The sequence below is a fragment of the Oikopleura dioica genome, chromosome 2 (genome assembly GCF_907165135.1).
Source record: "Oikopleura dioica chromosome 2, OKI2018_I68_1.0, whole genome shotgun sequence".
In the NCBI taxonomy this organism is placed as follows: domain Eukaryota; kingdom Metazoa; phylum Chordata; class Appendicularia; order Copelata; family Oikopleuridae; genus Oikopleura; species Oikopleura dioica.
In genome coordinates this window covers 11,596,783-11,616,969 of record NC_137292.1, presented here as the reverse complement: position 1 = coordinate 11,616,969, position 20,187 = coordinate 11,596,783, and the positions used below count along the sequence as shown (strand labels likewise).

Here is a 20,187-nt window from a genome sequence, read left to right as displayed (position 1 = left end):
AAGCTCCCCCTTATCCGGAAAAGGACGCGATTGCGCTAATTCGCGCATAATAGCCGTTATTTGTCTTTGTCCCCACTTTCAGGACTAAAATTTTTCACGCTCGAGGGGCTTATGTTTCAGAAAAAAAATAGTCAATGTTGACTTTTGACAAAAGGGCTGAATTCTCCCCGGATCTGGGCACAATGAGAAGACGGTGTTCCGGCCCATTGGATCTCTTTGAATAACGAAAAAAGGTTTATTGAACCCGATAGCAGCAAAAAATATCCGCTAAAAGTGCTTACTGGGTTGAAGGCAGAAAGTGTTTATTCGGAGATTTCGCAGAACGTTCAGGAGTCTCGTGACGAAAGAAAGAAATCCCATCTTGCTCGTTCTCAGAGTATCCAAAGAATGGCCCGAGCTACTGATAGGCGAGTAAGATACCTCTCAGGCAGACGAAAGAATCTCATCAGTAGATGAAAGCGCGGAAAATAACAGCTCTCTTTCTTATCAGTAGAACGCACACGACGCTGAAAATGTACAAATATGTCACTAAGAGTGAATATCGTCCAATCGCGATATCAACTTGATAATTTACTCCAAACGCGCAAATTGCTATCGTTTAGTGCGCACATTTATTTGGCGATAAAAGCTTTTCCGATAAGTTCTTTTTTTCAATAAAAAATCTTCGTACCTATAGAAAGCTCAAATACAGGGAAGAAATTCCCAGTCATGATTCAATAAAGTGTAAGAATTGGTAATATAATCGATGTTTAATATTCTTCTAGCTCGTGACTCCTTTTAAAATTCAATCATTTTCCTTCTCCTTCTTTCCATTTTCTGTCAGTCCTAAAAGATCCTACTCGTTTTCTAAGCTGTGCTTCTTTTCATAAAATCCGAAATCAAGAACGATTTCAAACGCCAATTTAGCCAAGTTTCGAGTGAAAGAAAATCCGCTCGAGCAGTGCTATCATGAGCCCCGGCTGGTTCAAATTCAGAAAGCACCACTAAATGAAATACCTTAATTGTGTACGAATTGGAATTATCATCAACACCGCTCAGCAAATTATATTTACGGTAGCTCAAAAGTTAGTGTATTTCCTCCACTACCTACAGGCCGTTTTTAGTCCAATAAAACTCGGCGGGCGACCCTTATCACTCATCAAAATCGCGCGCAGTAGTCTTCTCTCCAGGAGATGACCCGGTCTTGGTGGCGAAGGATATTTGCATCGAGCAAATATGAAGAAAAAGGTTTACCAATCTCGGCCCCACTTGCAGCTGTCCGCGACACATCACATGCATTTGTTCTGTAAATTTGAAGACGGGACCTTTTATTGCTGCAGATTTTTACTCACAAACGTTGATGAGAATCAAAATACACTGGTAATTTTGAATAAGTTTTTTTGCTTTACAAACCTTTAAATTTAACGTTTTTAAATAACCGATTGAATATTTGGTTAAATACTGATTTTTAATGCTTTTATTGAGATTTGGGTTATTTCCTTAGTTTCATAAAAACACATGTAAGCATTTGCATACATGAATTAACGGATGACGCGTACTAAAGCGATAAGTAATACTGAATGATCAAAGGCTACAAGAATATTCTCCTCCGATACACGTAAGCGTTTCAATTATTACCAACAAAGTCTGATCTCCGATAAAGCACAACAAGAAGAAATTTCAAGGTGCTCTTTTCCTTTGAAGCTGCGCTTGATACAGAATGGGTCGCGTCGCGGCGCTTCGGATGACGGCGCCACTGAGTCGCAAAACGCTCGTATATATTTCCATGGTTGACCGTAACCAACAACCTTCAAAATAAAAAATATCTAAACGCCTTTTCTAAATAATAATTAAATCCTTTTTATTTAATTGCTTCGCCCAAAGTACTTTCTTCCCCTGCCAAAGCTTGCATGCTGATTTCTAGAAGCGAATTCGGGCATTTCAAAAGAGAAGAGCAATCCACAAGAGAACCAACCATGACGGTAAGATCTTAGCTTTTATACCAGAGATCGTCAATTTATCCGTAAGGTTTTCGAGCAAATGAACGACGAAATCGACGTCCAGCAACTCCGTCAACTGGGTCGACAGCTTCTTGAGGAACCTGCTGCTGTTCTCACTCAGCTCTCCGAGCCGCTCAACCACCTCCGCCAGTCCATTGAGAACGTCAAGAAGAATCCAACATCCCGACTTTACACTTCCCGCCTGGGCAGCCCACTTGGCAATATTATCCGCGAGAATTACGACGCTGAGCGGCTGGATCACTTTTCTGACGATGCGAACACTAACATAAGCGGCAGCAGCTCATCAGCCAGTCAGAATTCAGTGGAAGATGATGAGGTAAGGATTTTAATAAAGAAAGTCATTTTTTACGATTACATTAGCATATGCTGGAGATGGTGCGCAACCGTGGTCGATCCTTGTCCACTCCAGGACCACTCTACGGAACCAAGTTCAACACTGCTCGATACAAAACGGAAATGTGCCAGCGCTTCACTGAAACTGGCGAGTGTCGCTTCATGGACAAGTGTCAGTTCGCTCATGGCATCGACGAACTTCGCCAGGTGACTAAGCACCCCAAGTTCAAGACGATCCCCTGCAAGACCTTCCACCAAACGGGCATTTGCTCGTACGGCAGCCGCTGCAACTTTCTCCATAACGAGAAGCCTGATCAGCTCGAGGCGCTCAGACTCCGACAGAAGGCGGACAGACGACTCTCAGTCCCGACTGTTCCGACTATCATGCAGGTAAATACAGTTTTGTAATAAGTCTGTATCATGAGTCAGTTGAATGCCCGAATTTGGTTACTAACGATAAAATTCAGCGCTCCCTGATCCGTACCCTGTCGATCGATGAAAACTCTGAATCCGTTCGTCTACCGGCCTTCCGACGTCTCTCCCTCTCTGAATGCTAACACTACTCGCTACAGATATTTATATCACATCGAGTAAATAAGTCAAGCTCTTTTTTAATCGTTTAACGATACGACTGCTTTTTGGTTCTTCTGATTTTAAACTTTAAAATTTAAAGTTAACATCAACTAGCAGCTAGTAACTAGCTTTTAAATAAGCTTTTATTTTTAAAAAATAATATCCTGAAATACATATCCTGAAAACTTAAAGAAAACCGTTAAAAGTGTTGCAAACTTTATTTGACTCGTTTAATTACTCGCTCTTTAATTAAAACGAAAAGCAAATTTATATGTTCTCTCGTCTTGCTCAGCTAAAATTTCTTGTCTTTGCAATATGAAATTTTTCATTTCTTTTATTTCAAATATCCACTTCCAGAATAAAATAACGCTAAAATTTAAAGCTTATTAAATCTCCCTGTGATTACTTCATTCCATAATAAAATTACGGAACTCATCGCATTTAATTAAAAACATATTTATACTGTACTCTCACTGTGTCTTTTCGACTGCTGGATCTATTGAAATAAAGTGATTTTTAAACAAACTTGATCTCCCGGCTTATTTCGCTCATTCGTCAGAACAGACTTTTATGGAAATTTTGAACTTTTGGTGTTATGTTTTTTAACGCCGAGCAACTCACGTCATATACTCATTATCGTTGTTAAAGAGCTCGTCACATGGCTCGTGATAGATGTTTTGTAAGGTTACGGGCGCGGAATATGAATCACAAGGATATAATTCTGGGCTAGCGAAATATTCGAAATTGCACCGCTCATTTGTCTCACTCGTCTGAATGAACAAAATTTGTCTGAAGTAGCTCTCGTAAGAGTTCTTTTGTTTACACAAATGCTCTTTGGTTTCTTTTGAAGAAGAAGAATTGATGAAGGATGACAAGCTATTTTTTATTTACAGAAGGCAAGCGACGAGGAGTACAAGCAAAAGCGAAGCTGGAGACATGGAGGAGAATCGAAGAGAAATTGCTGACGAGTATTCAGCCGTATCGCCACTACCGTCGTAACCACTGCCTTCTGAGCTTCCTTCGGAGCTTCCTTCTTCGCAAAGAACGCCGAACAGACATGCTACAAGTTGATGTTAATGTTTATGATCAGAGCTTGAAGTTTTAGCTTGTTAGATTGGAACCCGAGTGAATTTAGAATACGTTCACGATTCACCTTGAAATCAATCTTTTTTTTTGTCCCCAGATTTTGAAAACCCAAACGACTACTTGGAAAGTCGGCGGGGGAGAGATCTGGGTTATCATCTCATTTTGATATTTATTTTACCTGTATTAGCGCTAACATCTTTCCAAGAGCTTGCTTCGCTATCTTCTTCAGAAGATTCGCTGTCGTTACCAGTTAGGTCCTCTGAGATAACTTCCAATTCGTCTGGTCGCTCTGTGGAGAGAACTTCTGATGTGACCTCACTAGGTTCATCGTCCTCTTAATTTTTTGGTAAGCGAGAGCGACTGGTTGGTTGGTAAGTGGCTAGCCCTGAAGGCGTTTTGAGTTCGAACCTGACTCATTGTCTTCACTTTCTTCGATGACTTCCTCTGCGTCTTCATCATCATCGTTATCTTCTTGTGCATTGTCAACCTCATTCTCATCATCATCATCATCATCAACTTCTACTACTTCTTCTTCAGTGCTCGCATCATCGGCAGTTGGTTCATTGGCTTCCTCACTAGATCAATGAAAAATGAGGCTCAAGATGGAAGCTCACCTTGAGATGACATTGATGGTAAAAAAGTTCTGAACAGACTCGTGATTGAGAGCATTGGCTGTGCAAGTGTACTCGTCGTGGTTTTCGATTCCGACATTGTAAAGGCTGATTCGCTGTCCTCGATATTTTCCACCGTTTTGGACGTCGATGGTCATTATGTCGGAACCAACGATGAAACACTAGAAAACTCAAGGTAATCGTGTTATCGACAAGTAAAGATTTGTAAGACTGAGATCCGAAAAATTATAGAAATTCGAAGAAATATGCACTTTCATCATTCACACATTCTCCGACTCAATAGTCAAACTCGAAGCAATCTATTATTTTCCCCAGGAAAAGCAAACTCGAACGATTATTTCAAAATCGTCAAGCCTTGATAGCTGGGTGGCAAAGGTAAGCTAATAGGAAGTATCACTACTTACAATTGCAGTTGCTGGCTGACCTTCTTGAAAAGTGAACACGTAATCGGGAAGAACAGACTTTGGCGCACATTTTGAAGCATCATCAAGGTTAATTTCGCAGTCGTAACCGGAAATGATTTCATCGAAGTCTTTACAAAGGTGGCTTAGGAAGAACTTTCATTTTGACAGCAGGTAACTCATCGACAACCTTTCCTGACAGTTTCATCCAGTTGTTGACGCAGTCGCACTCGGCAGCTCCAGCTACGTTCAGCGATTCCAAGTTATCCGCGTAGATGAGAAAGTGCGCGTCAAGATATTTGAGATTCGTATTTGAGAAGTCTACGTTCTCGATTTTGTCGCATTCGTAGAATGCCTTCTTGCTAGGATCAATTTAAAACCGTTTTCAGCGAAAGAAATATTTGATATTTCAATTACAGTTGTTTGGAACTTTAAAAACGATCAAAACGATGGAGGTCACTTTGCCGAGAGTATAAGCCCATTTTGGTGTACCCAGCAAAAAGCAGATAAATTGATAGTTATTCATCAATTAACCGTAGTGACTGGGAAAAACTTCGCTTCAAGCAATAGTACGAGCTGTTTCCTACCTGACATATGAAACAGAAGAGTCAGCAAACGAAGCAGATTTCAGACTCGGCAAGTATGCGAAAGCAGAATCGTCGATGTACTCGATTTCAGCGTTGTCGAAGATGACAGTCTCGAGATTTGCAAAATCTCCATTATCACCGTTGAAGTCGAAGCTTCTCAAAGCAGAAAGAGAGGAGTCGGACAAGTTGATTTCAGTCACATCTGATGGAAAGTCCAGTTCAGAAATGTACCTGCAAAAACGATTAGTTTTGACGAGAGAAAATTTCATCTGCCAAAAGCTTAAGATCTTTGAGTATTGTTTCAGCACCGATTCCAAAAAGTTGATATATTTTTCAGTTTTTGGCAGTATTGGCTGCTTTCTTATGTCTCCAGCAAAAAGCAGATAAAGCGAGAACCTCAACTCGCAAAACCGTAGTGACTGGAAATAATTCTAGCTTGAAGGTAGCGTCGGCGAAATCGCTTACTTACTGAACTTGGGCGCCAGTGCAGTCAACAACAGTACCCTCGCAGGCACATTGTTCCGGGCAGGTCGCTCTCGCCGCGGAAAGAAGAAACGCAGAAGTTTTCATCTCGCGGACTTTCTAAGGGACTCCTTATATTCCAGATAAAAGGGGCTCTCTTTACTTCTTGCGCGCTTGAAAATCATTGCATCGGGCAGGTTTGTGACTTTCACACCCTTGGCTAACGTACAAAGCCGCCTAGGTGCAAATTCCGAGGGTCCCGGGAGGTATGCGTACTTTTTATGGGGATGATCATATGAAGTGTACCCGTTCAAAAAAAGAGTTATGATAGTTTCTTCCAAAGAAAGATCCTTTATCTTTCAACGGGGAATTTTCTTTTAGACTAACGAATTCACGGAATCATTATTGAAGATTCAAGTCATAGTCTGACATTTATAATATCTTATTTTGTAGTAGATCGAAACGATAGCGCATCACCAGTAAAATAAGATCTTGTACAGTGGGTTGCGCAGGTAATGCACCCCTAAAGAGCGGGTAAAGGGTGCACCAGTCACGCAATCACTTTGAGCAAGTCTAGAAAGAAACAATAGAAAAATTGCGGGCGAAGGGTGCAGCAACGACGCAATCACAAAGGGTGCAGTACCTGCGCAACCCACTGTAAATTTAAACTAAACCAGGTGTTTCAAAAGTCGAAGAAGCCTGCTCTAGAATCTATACATTATATTGTATTTTATAATAACATCATCCTTGGTAGCTTTCACCTGCCTTCTTGGCGCAGTTGGTTAGCGCGTCAGTCTCATAATCTGAAGGTCGTGAGTTCGAGCCTCACAGAGGGCAGCTTTTTTCGTTTCTCTCCATCGCCAGCCAATGAGCGCGCGCGCTCGAGTTTTCAATTTTTTACTTGAGCCGTCCTGTGATGAGGCAAGTCTGAACCGTCTGCCACGGCCAAAACATGTGATGAGACTCAAAATCGAAAAATCGAAGAAGTAAAAACTCGATCGAGTTTTGAAGAAAGAGAAATTCAACATAAATTTCATGCAAAAAGAAATGGTAGAAGGATAGAGAAAGGAATGGATTCTCGTTTTGTCAAAAATTTCTTCATAAGATCAAAATGAAATCCGTGATGAAGTTGATAAAGAACAAGTATTTTGAAAGATGTTGGAATGGTTTCCTTGGCCGGAGAGCATCAAGAAGCGCGGATGTCGGTACATTTTGCAGCACTATCTCGGCGATTTTCTTCAAGAACGCATTCGGTATAGAAATTATTGCATTTCCCCTTGCATTTCCTTCTTTTAGACTTGAGCAGCTCTCGGTTGATCTGTATAATGGAACTGGATCAGTTTCGAATCTCAACCTTGATCTGTCGAGTCTCAATGATCAGCTGGCTTCCGTTGGCGTCCCGATAGAAGTTCTCGACGGATTTGTGAGGAATATAAAAGTCGAGATTCCATGGAGCAACTTGATGAAAGAATCCTGTACTTTAACCCTCCGCGGACTCGAGTTGACCATCCAAATGGCTGAGGAAGTACCAACGATGCAGGGAATGTGCGAGAGTCTCTTTCAAACGGCGTGCACGATGACGACTTCGATTGAAATCGCAGAAAAGGTCGTTCAAGACACTGAAGAAGAAACAGAAGGGCTTGATTCCCTCGCTCAGTATATTGAAAATATCTTGGCGAGGGTAAAAGTGTGCCTGTTTGACACTGTGTTGCGAGTAGAAAGAGGAAAGGAAGAGAATCTGACGAGGATGGAAATCAGAATCAAAAAAATTGAGTACTCGGATGAACAAAATGATGGAAAAGACAATTCGCTTGAAGAAGAAGGAAAAACGAGTATTTATATGAAGAAGGTTTCTCTTTCCGGAGCGACGTTTTGGCATGATAAAAAGAAGCCCGGCGATTCAGCGTCGGAGAGCGACCATTCTTCGCAGAAAGGGAGAAGTCCTGCCCCAGAATCGCCGCCCTCCAGCCCCGGTTCTTATAAATCTTGCGATTCGGGCGATCCAATGGAAGCATTGGCAGATCCTTTCGCACTTATCGGAGAAATTATGGGAACGCAAGAAGTTCGCGTGCGAATTCAACCGCGCACAGGGGTCAATGCTCCGAAGCTCTGGCTCGACGCGAATTTCCAACCCTTTTGCTTCTTCGTCTCTCCATCTCAAGTGCATTCAATAATGGATCTTATCAACGAACTAACGCAGCCAACAAACGCTCCTAAATCGCAGAGCGCTCATCAATCGCGACCGATTCACTACGACGAATTCGGAAAAATCGAAGAGCAAGTTTTCGAAGACGTCGATCAGAATAGCGATACAGATGAAGAAGAAAAGCCCATGCACTTCCAGCCTGGAAGCCAGGAGCCGCAGTTCTACTCAATGTATGGCTCTGGAGCTACTTCTGTTGCACCGTCGATGGGGTCTTCGCAAATGACTCAATCTGGTTCGTCCACAGCTTCGGGTGGGAGGAGAAATAACTTCTTAGCAAACCAAGTGGATCCGAATTACGGAGGATATCAATATTCATTCAAGGTATCCTCCCTTTCCATTACTGTTCTGCACAACGATCCAGTGAGTGACTATACTATGCGCGAAATGGCGCAAGATCACTTTGAGAAGATGCGTGAATTACAAAGCTTTGGGCTAGTGAATCGATCGATGGCCGACATCGCCAGTGAAATTCACAACATGTCTAAATCCGATCGTTTGACCATTTTTGCCTTTCCTCTTTCTGGTTCTGTGCAACAAAGCGGCCTTACTGGCTATCAACGCGAAGCTCTGCAACTACACGCTCAAATGGGTCAACTTTGGATCTGGGAGCATCTCTACAATGGCTCAGTTCTCGCCCCCGACCAGCAAAAAGAAGGCCTTCAGATTCCCATTCTCAAGTTTCGTCAAGATATGCAAAAGTCCCTTCTTGAATCACTGCCCGAATATGGCTACTGCGTTCGAGTGAACATTTCCCAAACGAGATCACGGTCGAGCCTGAGGCTTGAGCTCGGCCGAGCTGATTTTGAGTTCGATCCGTCAATTATCGACAGAATTTCAAGAGTACTTTCCTATCAGCCTCCAAAGTCCGGCCGTCGTAGAGATCCACAATCGCACGATTCTCTTATTGCAGACCTATCCCGCCCCGACCAGAGGAAGCTTAGCATGGAAATCAACGTTTCTGCTCAAGACCTATCCCTAAAACTGCGCATTCCAATTCCCGATCGTCGAGATGAGCTTCATCGAGCGCCGTGGTACCAGCGACGCGTTCGAGATGAAATTCTCAAGGTCGATCTACATTCACTCACAGTCTCGATCTCCAAAGCCAATTCAGTCAACCTATCCATAAAAGATGTCCAGCTTTTCTTTCTCAACGACGAGTGGGACTTATCAACGCCTCCTTGTATTCAAATATCGTCAAATGACGATGGACGAACGATAGTTTTTCCAAGTATTCTGGTAGAAACGAAGCCCGTCGCTTCTAAAATTGCCCATTCAATGTACTCGTCCTTCCATCAGTACGCCCAGTCTACGCCACAAACGCCTTTCTCTTCCCAAAGAACCTCCTATGGCGACGAAACTTACCGTCAATCCGTCGAAGCGCCAGCAGATGCCATTGAGCTCGAAAAGTTCCGTCGCAATCTTTACGACTCTTCGCTTACTTTCGTAAAGCTCACATTTCCAAAAGTTCGGATCGATCTCTTGTCGAACAAGTTCTATGAAAAACTATTCAATCGACTTGCCTGGGATTTGGCCATGTGGAAGCCGGTAACAGTTGCTTCTCCGGTAGAAGTTCACGCACCGAAACAGGTTTTCTTCGATTTGGACAATGACGAAGACGATAGCGAGCTACCACCTGTACATAGAGCTAAAAAGGGAACTCCGCTGCCTGGATCTTCTCAACCCACTCCCATAGCAATCGAACTAGATATAGAAGAAGGTGAAGTAGTGCTCAATTGCAGACAAACAAATAACTCTCCCGGGCCTGAAATTCTGATTGATATTTCTGACTTCAAATTGATCTTCGCAGGAAAATATCTATCAGGCGTCGCCGACTACATCTACATTTCCGCCCAGACTCTTTCAATAAAACATCGACCAGATCAATGCGCAGAATTTACCTGCTGGGTGTATCCGAAGTTCGAAGAGAGCGCTGGATACTTTCATCGGCCGCGAAAGAGCGAGATAGAGCTGGATCCGATGCTCAAAGTCTCGCTGAAATTGGAAAATGAAGAAGACTCGAGAAGTCTTGCTCATTATACCGTTGCTGTTGGATTGTCAAATACAACCGTTAGGTATCGAATGGTTAAACCTGGCCAAGCACCGTGGGAACATCTTGCTATTCTTTTCAATGTTCAAGAAGAGCTACCAGTGGGATACGAACCGCCTGCGTACATCACCTCTCTTCACGTCTCTCTCAAGGATATCTTCCTCGATTATCGGCCACTCTACACATCTGAATGTGCAATACTGTCGATAGATAACTTCACGCTTTCCACAGTTCTCCGACCCAATTCGAACAAGGTCCTGTTGAGCATGATCGGAGAGTATATCGCGGTTCACATGACAAGGAGACAGCTCGGAGAATCTCATCGAAACATCGATCTCAAGAACGACTGGTAAGAGAACTGAAACACTGACTAAAGTAGGTTTAAGCTAAGATTAATGGTCTGTCAGTCGTAACCCTTCTTTCGGCCCGTTAATATTTTTCTTTCATTTAATTTTTGTCGTCATTTTGCCTGTATGGAGGGCATGAAACTGACATAAGTACAGTTGACTATTGCCAGGGATTATCCTCCAATCGATTAAGGGGACATAGTGCGATTGTAGATCAGAAACTTATCACTGAACTCCTGCCCTAGTGCACTCCCCATGAGTAAACGGTGATTATTAAAGTGCTAGAAGAAATTCGATATGTTAGAATATTTTTATAATTTATGGTCTTCAGTTACTCCAAGCTCCTGGTCGCAAAGCTGCTTGAAATATCCGTGAGAATCGATCCGGAAGCTGCTGTTAAGTCTGATGTTTCTCTTCGGGGAGATATTTCGCTGGAAACTTGCGCCGACAGTTTCACTTACTTGAATAGGCTGATTCAGTATGTCGCTGAGGAGGGTGACTTCAAGCCAGATTTCGAGTCTTCTTCTGGCGATACTTCCAATTCGACGAGCTCGGTCATTCAAAACCGCTCCAGACGAACATCAGATACTCCTTCTACTCCGAGAACTTCTGATCCGGGACCAGTATCAACCCCGACATCGTCGATGACGTCATCAACTCCTCTCGTCAAAGCAGAGTTTCAAAACGATCTTCTCGACGCGCTTGAAGACGATGATTTCTTAGTGGACACGAAATCAAGGACTTCAGCATTGCGGACTCACAAGGAAATGGAAGATTCAGTCGAGTTGAATGACGAGGACTTTGACGATTTTGTTGATTTGGAAGCTGAACCTGGAATTGGTTTCTTAAAGAACAAGTCAAAGCCGTCGATTCGGTACTTTGACGAATTTAAGGTACGTTTTATTCTTTCAAAATTAGTGTGTAATGTTTATTAGATCAAAGAAAACTTCTTCCGCGTTCCACACGAGCGGAAAGACTTGCTCGGTCCCCCGAAAGACATGCCAACCCCAGCAAGTACATTCCGTATCGGCGAACTGAACATCACCTGGCAAATGTTCGCAGGATCTGATTTCCCGATCACTCTTCAGTCAGGCGACTTCACGAGAATGGACAGAACGATGCATCAAATTCATGTTCCAAAGATATACTCGGCCAGAGAAAAGAAGACGATGGTCCAGTTGATGGTCAAGAAATTCAAATTGAGACACGATGTCTTTGAAGGTAAGAAAATATGTTCAGATTTCTCATAATCATCTTTCCCAGACAAACTTTATCGACAAAGATTGGCTGCAACGATCGAAGAGCTTGAAATCGTCGATTATGTGGCTACATCTCAATTCAACAAGCTCCTGAGTCGAGACAGACATCTTTACGATCCAAACATGAACCCTTCAATCGTCGTTAAATTCCTTCTTCTGAATCCTGAGCAACAAAATGACTCTGTCTCGCAAGATGCAAAAGTCCGCGTGTCAATCCAGCCACTAAAGATAAACCTGGATCAGGATACAGCAGTTCACCTGTACAAATTTTTCAACGAACTGTCTCAATTTTCGATGCAAGAAGAAATGATGCTACCTCGCGACTCACCTCCAGCCCAGGAGGATTGTCCAGAAGTGCCTTTTGAAGCAAAACCGGAGATTTTCTTTAAAGAAGTGAACTTTTCTCCTGATTTGAGCATTCGAATCGACTATCAGGTTTGAAAATATTCCTCCAAACCTCTTTCAATATGTATTTCTAGGGGAAAAGAGTTGAAACAAGTGAATATGGAACGATTCTGGGCCTGTTAATTGGTTTGGGGCAGTTGAACTGCAGCCAAGTGACTCTGAAGAGATATCTCAATCGAAATGGGTTTGAAATCTGCATTTTTGCAATGTACTGATCTTTGATTTTAAGAGTTCTCGGCCAGGAACGACTTCTGACGAATATTCTGACCGACTGGGGCAACGACATCAAGCGAAATCAGATTCCAAAGATCTTAGGAGGCGTTGGACCTCTTCATTCAGTTCGCCAGCTTTGTAAGTCAAAAAATTCTATGACTAGATTATGAAATTCATCGAAGTATCTGGCTTTGTTGAGCTCTTCAATGCTCCCGTGGAAGCTTACAAACGCGACGGTCGAGTTCTACGGGGTGTGAGACGGGGTGCTTCTGCCTTTTCGAATTCTACAGCTGTCGCGGCACTTGAACTTTCTTCTAAATTCTTCGACTGGATCGACTTTACCGCTTCGTTTACACATGACTTCGTAAGAATAGTGAGAGACGCTCAATTTCAACGTCTTTAGGTTTCTTCAAATAACATCCAAAGTCCGAAAGATCAGAGAAGGAAGCCTACAGACCTGAGGGAAGGAATTTCGAACGCATACGGTGTTGTTCATGATGTAAGAACGATATTAACGCCTTGATTTTAACCAAACGTTTAGGGACTCAAGCAGCAATACAAGGAAGTTGGGAAAAACATAGGCGATGGATGGCAACAGAGAGGCTTCGCAGGCGCTGTTGGATCTGCGGTTAGCTCTGTTCCGGCAACGCTTGTTAAACCTGTAGTTCTCGCTGCAAAGGCTTCGAAAAATGCTTTAGATGGTGCTAGAAATACAATAAAGCCAAAAGGTAGTTCTGAAAGTGCTTTTAAACCTTGATTTTCTTTCTAGCCATGCAAGATGACCTGGATAAGTATAAATACTGAGGATAAAGTATTTATTCTGTATTTTCTTCTGTTCGATTTATATTGATCTTACCATTCTTCAAGAATTCTGAAATTCAACTCAATTCAAATTCAAAGTTCGCCGTTGTGTATTTACAAGAGCAGGGCAGTTTGAACAAGAACGTATGTTAGATTAGCAAGCTGCCCTTGACCTGTGCTATCCATCATTGAAGATTAGCACTGGTAGGTCTAGTGTGAGAAAATATCTTGGGCCATTGTTTGAGTAGAGAAAGAGGATGAAAATAGTGAGCTGTTTCCTTAGTTTTGCGCTTGCATTACCGGTAATTCTAAGATTAGATTTTGTAATCCTGTATAAGTAAAGCAATGTCCGCGATTATGGAACGCTGAATGGGAAAATGGAATGGAAAAGATTTTCTCGAATGCGATTATTGGCACTTCTTTCGTGCCAGAAGGCGGTTTCCAGTGCTATCCGTCAATTAACAAGATTGAATGCAACCCACCCTTAGATGAAGTTGCAGGAGAATACCCATATCAGGTTTGAAGCAAAAGGAAGCGTTTGTTAAAGTGTTACTAGCATGTCTGCCAACTAAAATACACTGGAAGCTCATCAGAATTTCCTTGTTTTATCGACGTCCCGGTGAAGCAGTACAACACCTACTATCAGATCGACCAGGTTCCCCTTCAAAAAGGTACGATCGAATATCAAGGGCGAAGTGATATTTTCTACTTTAGGTTTTCCTGTGGACTATTGTAGCTCATTTGGCCGTGCGTAGATAGTTAATTTAATAAAAGAGAAAAATATCTAGGAGTCAATATATTATTGTGTAATCAGGAATGAAGTGTTCAAATTTTCTCAGCTTTTTGCATTGATAACTCGAGTTCTTCGTCTCTTTCTTCTGAATGATAACTTGGAGGGCTTTCTTCAATAGAATCATCCTTGTAGCTTTCGGTCTTTGCGTTTCGTGGCGGAGCAGTTAGCCTTTGCAAGAAACCAAATGCGATCCCCCAAAGTTTTGCCATTGGTACTTCGAACGTTATGTAAATCAATACAGCAACTGCAGTCGTTAGAGTCATGAGATGTAAGAAGGTCCATGTAACCCAGTACTCATCAACATTAACCATCATTGTGAGAGATTGCTGATAGATGACGATTAGACTGTAGTGAACAATGTAGAAAGCAAACGATGTCTTCGCAAAAATAATCCAGCCCTGAAATTTTATCTTTCCTTTTTGATGGATCGAGGCGACTTACGGTGTGGGCTAAGATGGAGTTAATCATAAATCCGAACCCAGAGTCGCAAAGAAAAATCAACAACCCAAGTCCAAATGCCCAGACGGCTCTGTGAAAACCATTCCAGGCAGCGGAACCTTGATTTGTTGAGGAGCAGCCCCAAATAAAGTCCCATTTATCACTGTCATCGTAATACAAGTCAACTCGATTCTCCCAAATCCCCACAAAATCGACTTGAAAGCACATTGTCGAAAAGTAGATAGTGAAGTAGAGAAAAAAGAATGACACACACCAGAGAGCGAAAACAGTCATATACCCAACTATTTTGTTATTTTTGACGAATTTTTTGAAACCATTTCCTTTTCTCTCTGAAAGAATAAGCCATCCAAAGAGAATTCCAACGCCGTAAGAATGATAACGAGCCCAGGGGCGAGTGTAAACATCATTGGCCATTGTATTTGTGTCAATTCTAAATTATTATTTAGAAAAAAAATATTTATCCAGGAAATACGAGTAAGAAAGTCGCAGTTGCTGATAAGGAGTTGCATTTATTATTGCAGATTGGTACCAATCCCATCCAATGCTAAAACAGCTCAGTAGCACAGTAAATGTGATTCCTAGAGCCTTGTGGACCCCATAAAGTGCCGCGTTGATGGGAAAAATAGCACTATACCAAAACTCGCAACCTAAGTACCAAACATGTCCGAGACAACTCGAACCCTCAACAAAGAAGTTCATCACGAAGAATATCGTTTTTGCAAACATGTTGAGACGTAGACAAGCTGAACCCATGATGTTACTAGTAGTTTGTCCTATTCCTTGTCCAAACAGCGGAAAGATTGATGTTTGTAACCAGATTCCTAAGAGAATAACGGGGACAAGACGCATCCATCTGTTGAGAATATTAAAGAAGAAGGTGACGATGAAGCCGAGTGGTCTTTTCGATGTTTTGATGATCTTAAATAATATAAAATCAGATGATATTCAAACCAACCTTATCAGTCCCAATGTAGGACACAAGCAAGCCGCCCATCAGAAAAAACGAATCAACAGAAGGTAATGCGTTCACTATAGCTATTAGAAAATTACTATCTCTTAGTCGCAAGGAAACTTCAGCTAGATTGTCTTGGAGGCTCCACGTCTGTGACATGATGTGTCCCATGAGTACCCACCAGATAGACAGAACGCGAATTCCGTCGATGCATTGAATAGCTTTGGCAGGTCGAAAAGTACTGACCATCGATTGATAATGCGTCGGGAGGTGGAAGGCAGCGAGTATTTGGAAGTCACTCTTCGGGAAATAACTTACACAAAGGAGCATCAGTCCATAGATTCCCAAGACAACTGAGGCTCCAATCAATCCTCCCTAAAAATTATATTTTTGCCAAAGAAATTCTCGATTCTAATTGCCTGAGTTACTCTGTAAATCGGTTCAACGTATTTTGTTATCCTTGTTATTCCAGTATTGAGATTAACCCAAGCGACATCCGAAGCCCGTTGCACCCACGGCTTTTCTTCTTCCATGAAAAACATGTTCTCATTGAAATTTCCCTGGTTGGTCATAAGAAGCTCAGGAAACTTTTCGGCGGGGATATTTCTTCTTGCAAGGAGAATTTCAAGAGGAGTGCATTGCGCTGGGTAGCAGAGACCAATCTTGCCCGTGGTGAATTTCAAGCCACAGTTTGTCGTAGGGCAGTTGTTAACTTCATCTGATGTTTCGTTGAAACCATGCTCGAGTCCTTTTTCTATACATTCGTTGCTACACTCAATAAAATCTCTTGCTCCTTTGGCAACGATGTTTCTTAGAGCTTCAACAGCGCCAAAAGTCGCTTCATGAGCGTATTGACCAGAGTAAACTAGGTCTCCATTATCATCAAAACGTTGAGCAAAATAACACTGTGTTGTTTTTGCTGGGAAGGTGCTGATAGGTTCAGTGGAAAACTTTTTGATGAAATTTTGTGGCTGATTCAATTCGCCGCCTTTGTAGCCCCAAGATGAGCACATGATCTTAGCTGGGTTCAGGGCTCCATTAAGCCAGTCATCTCCTCGGAGATCATCGTCAAAGGCTCTCAGAGCGTTTATACATCTGTCTTTGTTGAAATCGGCATTCTTGAGAAGAGCCAAAGTATATCCATCCCAGAGAGTGTGGTTGTTCTTGATTCTATCGGCGTACTGGTACCAGGCGTTAATTCTTAGGTCTATGATTTTCAACGATCTCACCTTTTTCATCAATATTATTTAAAATTTTATGATTAAATCACTATTCCTGTCTTCCCATCCATCTTCTAACCCACATTTCCACTGATCTGCTCTATCATTCATGATTCCGATTTCATCAAACCTTGCTAACTCTTCTATGATTCCTTCACTATCGAAAATATCTCTGTATCCACTCTTCTTCTTACCAAACGGGTTGTATTTGGCCTGATCAACCTCATGCTCACTGATTCTTTCGACAAGATACTGCGTCTTACTCGCACTGGCAAAGGCGAGTGAGACTTGAAGAAAAAGCCAAAACATGATAATTTGATCTTTGAGGGTAGATTCTAGCTATGTAGTCCCTAATCTTTGTTTGTTGTGTGGCCAGTGATTCAGATATTTATGAGGATTTGGTCTAGTTATTTGCATTTTTGGTAGTTTCAACCAGAGTTCATGTTTATTTAGCGCCGGTGGTTCCTGCAAATTATGAAACAGTTTCCGATATATCGGAGTGAGATATCTCACTCATAATTTGTCTTGATTGTCACTCGATTAACGACAGTTTCAATGTTCCAGTTTCAATTTGATCAGAAAGAAAACGGCTATTCGTAGATCGTGATGATTTCTCCGCGGTAAAAATGGCAATCACATCGAGGACAATGCCCTCGATTATAACATTCGCTCTCGTTGATTGCTTCATCAAGGCATCTTCGGCATAAAACATGGCCGCATGGTTGGATGACACATTTATTTCGAGGCCGAGCATCGCTGTACTTTTCCATGCACTGTTGGCAGGTTCCATAGCCTAAAATAACGTTAGAATAGAGTTGAAAGCAAATTTTCGTTACCTGCACTTTCATTTTCTTGGCCAATATCTTTCTTGCTGGCGACAGAATGATACTCGTAAGAGATCTGCTTGTACCGCTTTGCTACAATGTCGAAATCTTCCTCTGCCTCCCGTAATTTTTCCTCCGTGTCTTCCTTGCCCTTCTTTGACGCTTCAATTTCTTTATCTGTTTCAAGAATCGTCTTGAAAATCTCCTTGGTCCTGATTTTTCGTTCGCTCTGAAGATTCAGCATGTTCTTGATTTTGTTCTTTTTCTCTTCCGATTCTAGCTTGGCTTTCCGTTGCTCTTGCTTTGCTTCGGCGTAGAGCTTTTTGATCACCTGAAGCTTCTTTTTCTTGGCTAAAAGTATCATCAGATAAATGAACTCAAAGTTATCGATTGCAAGATTACCTTTTTCATTCGTTGTTAGCCACTTGGAACCTTCCTCGCAACAAGATCCGAGGTAGAAATCCTCGAATGAGATCTTCTCGGATTTACAGCTATCAGCCTTGGAGAAAGCCGGGCATTTGAACTCGGCATCAGACTTGTCAAATTTCTTGCCCTCGATTTGGCGATCATCGTGATCCTTGCTCGCACAAGCTCTGCACAATCTCTTGCCCTCTATTTCGGTTGTCTCCGCAGGTACGCTGAAATCTAGGATAACTAACAAATCAGTAGTTTTGTGAAAACTCACCCGTCGCATTCTGATCCATGACATTTTCCATACTGTCCGTATGCTGTAATCGCATCAGGATAAATTTCTTCGAAGTTGTCTGGATCCCGACATTTCGCTCTCTTCGGGGTTGAATCGTTGACTTCTTCGAGGATAGACCTTCCACGGAGCTTCATTTGCTTTCTCTAAAAAGCGAACAGTTATTTTGAATCTTCTCTTAGTCGCACTCTGAAAAAATGGCCTTTTTCAAGAATAAAGGTACTTAGGTGTATTTTCTCGTTCAAATTCTCGAAAAACCTTAGATTTTATCTTTTTTTTCAATTCACGCTTCGACTCAAAAAGCGATCTAGCGAAGTGCGACTCATTTCAAAGCGCAAATGAATCAAACTGGATAAGAAAACGAACAGGGAGAAAGCTCTGATTTTTAGCAAAATTCTTGCTTACTGATATACAACTCTCAACTTCTAAATCAAACCGTTTACTGGTAGATATTGTCTGAGTACTGATTGAAATTATAGCCTTGAATTATGATAAAAACAGACTTTTTTGTTTTACTAAGTAATTTATTTGTTTATCATTAGTTAATGTTTTCAGTCGCAGGGTCAAGTTATTATCACAGTAATAATATTCTTTTCAGAAGTCAAGCTAGTCGTACAATGTGACTATCCCTTCGTTATCATCAGCACTTGCATCGCTATTATAATGATAGCGGTGGTAATACGGTGTGTAATGGGAGTTACATTTCTCCGAGTCGCCGAATGGACAGGAACGTCCCTCAAAGTGAATTCGCATAAAAAGGCAATTGGAGCAAGCAGTATGTCCACATTTAGCCAAGGCTGATTTTCGATTTTCTTCGTTGTAGTACTCGTTGCAGAGTCCACATACGTCCTTCTTGTTCCCTTATCAAATTTATAGAAGTGGATTTTAAAAAATGGTTTATACCTGGTAGTAGCCGTTCACTATCGAGAGAGAGCTCGGTAGCAACTGAATGATACTCGTACAGCACTTGCTTGTATCGCTTGATGTATGGTTCCGTTTTTTCATCTGCGTCGCGAGCTTTCTTTCGTGCATCTTCCAGAGCCTTTTCTTCTTCAGCTACAGATTTCTCGCATTCTTCGATCTGCTTCTTCATCTCTTCGAGCTTCTTTCTTTGTTCTTTCAGCTTCCGTTCTGCCTTCCAGAGATCCTTCTTTTTGTGGTCGACTGCCATGCTTGCTGAGTTACTTCTTTTAGTCTGCGAGTCGTAGAATTGTCGAATTGTTTTCAGCTTTTTCTCCTGTCCTAAGAATTATGCATGAATAGAAATTCTTTTGACAATAAATCTCGTACCTTTCTTATTTTGAATCAACCATGTTGATGCAGGTTGGCAGCATGACCCGAGATAGAAGTCCTCGAAGGATACCTTGAGTGATTTGCAGCTTCCGTCAGTATTGTAGGCAGGGCACTTGAATTCAGCATCCGAAGGATCGTAGGTTAGATATTCATGCCACCACTTCGAACGTCCAAGTAACGGACCCTCTTTCTCTGCACATTGTCTGCAGAATCGTCGGTTGTCGACTTCAGAATCTGCCGTTGCCATCGGCACTCTAAAATTTAATATTTTTTTTTTGTGAAATTTCGTTTTAAAATCTTACCCATCACATTCAGATCCGAAGCACTTTCCGAATTTTCCGTAAGAAACCAACATGCCTGGGTGAATACTTTCAAAAGAGTCCAGTTTGGCTTTTTTCGGGGTAGAAGTTGAAGCTTCATCAGTATCAGCTTTGCGAGATCTGAGTTTCATCGGAAAAACGTTTATGTTCGGAATGGAGGTTGGATGTGACTTTTGGGCGTTTGACTGGGGATTTATAAACGTATTTCGCCGAAAGAGGGCGCCTAGCGCACCAATATCCTACTGAGTTACCGGCTACTGTCCCCTTTTGG

General features: G+C 42.0%; 7 protein-coding genes and 1 non-coding gene across 8 annotated transcripts; 4 read left to right on the top strand and 4 right to left on the bottom strand.

Moving 5' to 3' along the window:
• Nucleotides 1-1,802: 1,802 nt before the first annotated feature.
• On the top strand, nucleotides 1,803-3,431 carry LOC145696468 (uncharacterized). Its single transcript, XM_081773513.1, has 4 exons — nucleotides 1,803-1,961; nucleotides 2,008-2,316; nucleotides 2,361-2,723; nucleotides 2,801-3,431. The coding sequence occupies exons 1-4, from the start codon at nucleotides 1,890-1,892 to the stop codon at nucleotides 2,888-2,890; spliced, it is 834 nt and encodes a 277-aa protein (XP_081629639.1). The 5' UTR covers nucleotides 1,803-1,889; the 3' UTR covers nucleotides 2,891-3,431.
• Nucleotides 3,432-3,774: 343 nt separating this feature from the next.
• On the bottom strand, nucleotides 3,775-5,152 carry LOC145699256 (uncharacterized). The gene is made up of 5 exons (XM_081776517.1): nucleotides 5,029-5,152; nucleotides 4,607-4,785; nucleotides 4,401-4,567; nucleotides 4,171-4,326; nucleotides 3,775-3,966 (listed from the first exon to the last, which is right to left on the bottom strand). Exons 2-5 carry the CDS (start codon nucleotides 4,759-4,761, stop codon nucleotides 3,794-3,796), a joined length of 651 nt encoding a protein of 216 aa, XP_081632643.1. The 5' UTR covers nucleotides 4,762-4,785; nucleotides 5,029-5,152; the 3' UTR covers nucleotides 3,775-3,793.
• A 6-nt stretch (nucleotides 5,153-5,158) lies between these two features.
• On the bottom strand, nucleotides 5,159-6,280 carry LOC145698285 (uncharacterized). The gene is made up of 3 exons (XM_081775485.1): nucleotides 6,082-6,280; nucleotides 5,613-5,843; nucleotides 5,159-5,387 (listed from the first exon to the last, which is right to left on the bottom strand). The coding sequence occupies exons 1-3, from the start codon at nucleotides 6,180-6,182 to the stop codon at nucleotides 5,159-5,161; spliced, it is 561 nt and encodes a 186-aa protein (XP_081631611.1). The 5' UTR covers nucleotides 6,183-6,280.
• Nucleotides 6,281-6,837: 557 nt separating this feature from the next.
• TRNAM-CAU (transfer RNA methionine (anticodon CAU)) lies at nucleotides 6,838-6,911 on the top strand. Its single transcript has one exon. It is a non-coding gene; the product is annotated as a tRNA-Met (tRNA).
• Nucleotides 6,912-6,982: 71 nt separating this feature from the next.
• LOC145699807 (autophagy-related protein 2 homolog A-like) lies at nucleotides 6,983-13,468 on the top strand. Its single transcript, XM_081777068.1, has 12 exons — nucleotides 6,983-7,142; nucleotides 7,204-7,327; nucleotides 7,371-10,676; nucleotides 11,006-11,567; nucleotides 11,610-11,895; nucleotides 11,938-12,368; nucleotides 12,413-12,522; nucleotides 12,568-12,689; nucleotides 12,734-12,915; nucleotides 12,955-13,050; nucleotides 13,093-13,279; nucleotides 13,321-13,468. Exons 2-12 carry the CDS (start codon nucleotides 7,230-7,232, stop codon nucleotides 13,353-13,355), a joined length of 5,415 nt encoding a protein of 1,804 aa, XP_081633194.1. The 5' UTR covers nucleotides 6,983-7,142; nucleotides 7,204-7,229; the 3' UTR covers nucleotides 13,356-13,468.
• Nucleotides 13,469-13,543: 75 nt separating this feature from the next.
• LOC145697320 (uncharacterized) lies at nucleotides 13,544-14,191 on the top strand. The gene is made up of 4 exons (XM_081774506.1): nucleotides 13,544-13,654; nucleotides 13,696-13,869; nucleotides 13,909-14,023; nucleotides 14,067-14,191. Exons 1-4 carry the CDS (start codon nucleotides 13,610-13,612, stop codon nucleotides 14,105-14,107), a joined length of 375 nt encoding a protein of 124 aa, XP_081630632.1. The 5' UTR covers nucleotides 13,544-13,609; the 3' UTR covers nucleotides 14,108-14,191.
• On the bottom strand, nucleotides 14,143-18,517 carry LOC145698284 (uncharacterized). The gene is made up of 10 exons (XM_081775483.1): nucleotides 18,286-18,517; nucleotides 18,003-18,238; nucleotides 17,613-17,951; nucleotides 17,368-17,569; nucleotides 16,827-17,044; nucleotides 15,976-16,763; nucleotides 15,560-15,931; nucleotides 15,077-15,522; nucleotides 14,587-15,034; nucleotides 14,143-14,543 (listed from the first exon to the last, which is right to left on the bottom strand). Exons 1-10 carry the CDS (start codon nucleotides 18,438-18,440, stop codon nucleotides 14,178-14,180), a joined length of 3,570 nt encoding a protein of 1,189 aa, XP_081631609.1. The 5' UTR covers nucleotides 18,441-18,517; the 3' UTR covers nucleotides 14,143-14,177.
• Nucleotides 18,518-18,884: 367 nt separating this feature from the next.
• LOC145699808 (uncharacterized) lies at nucleotides 18,885-20,062 on the bottom strand. The gene is made up of 4 exons (XM_081777069.1): nucleotides 19,899-20,062; nucleotides 19,594-19,850; nucleotides 19,207-19,545; nucleotides 18,885-19,163 (listed from the first exon to the last, which is right to left on the bottom strand). The coding sequence occupies exons 1-4, from the start codon at nucleotides 20,045-20,047 to the stop codon at nucleotides 18,910-18,912; spliced, it is 999 nt and encodes a 332-aa protein (XP_081633195.1). The 5' UTR covers nucleotides 20,048-20,062; the 3' UTR covers nucleotides 18,885-18,909.
• Between the last annotated feature and the right edge of the window lie 125 nt (nucleotides 20,063-20,187).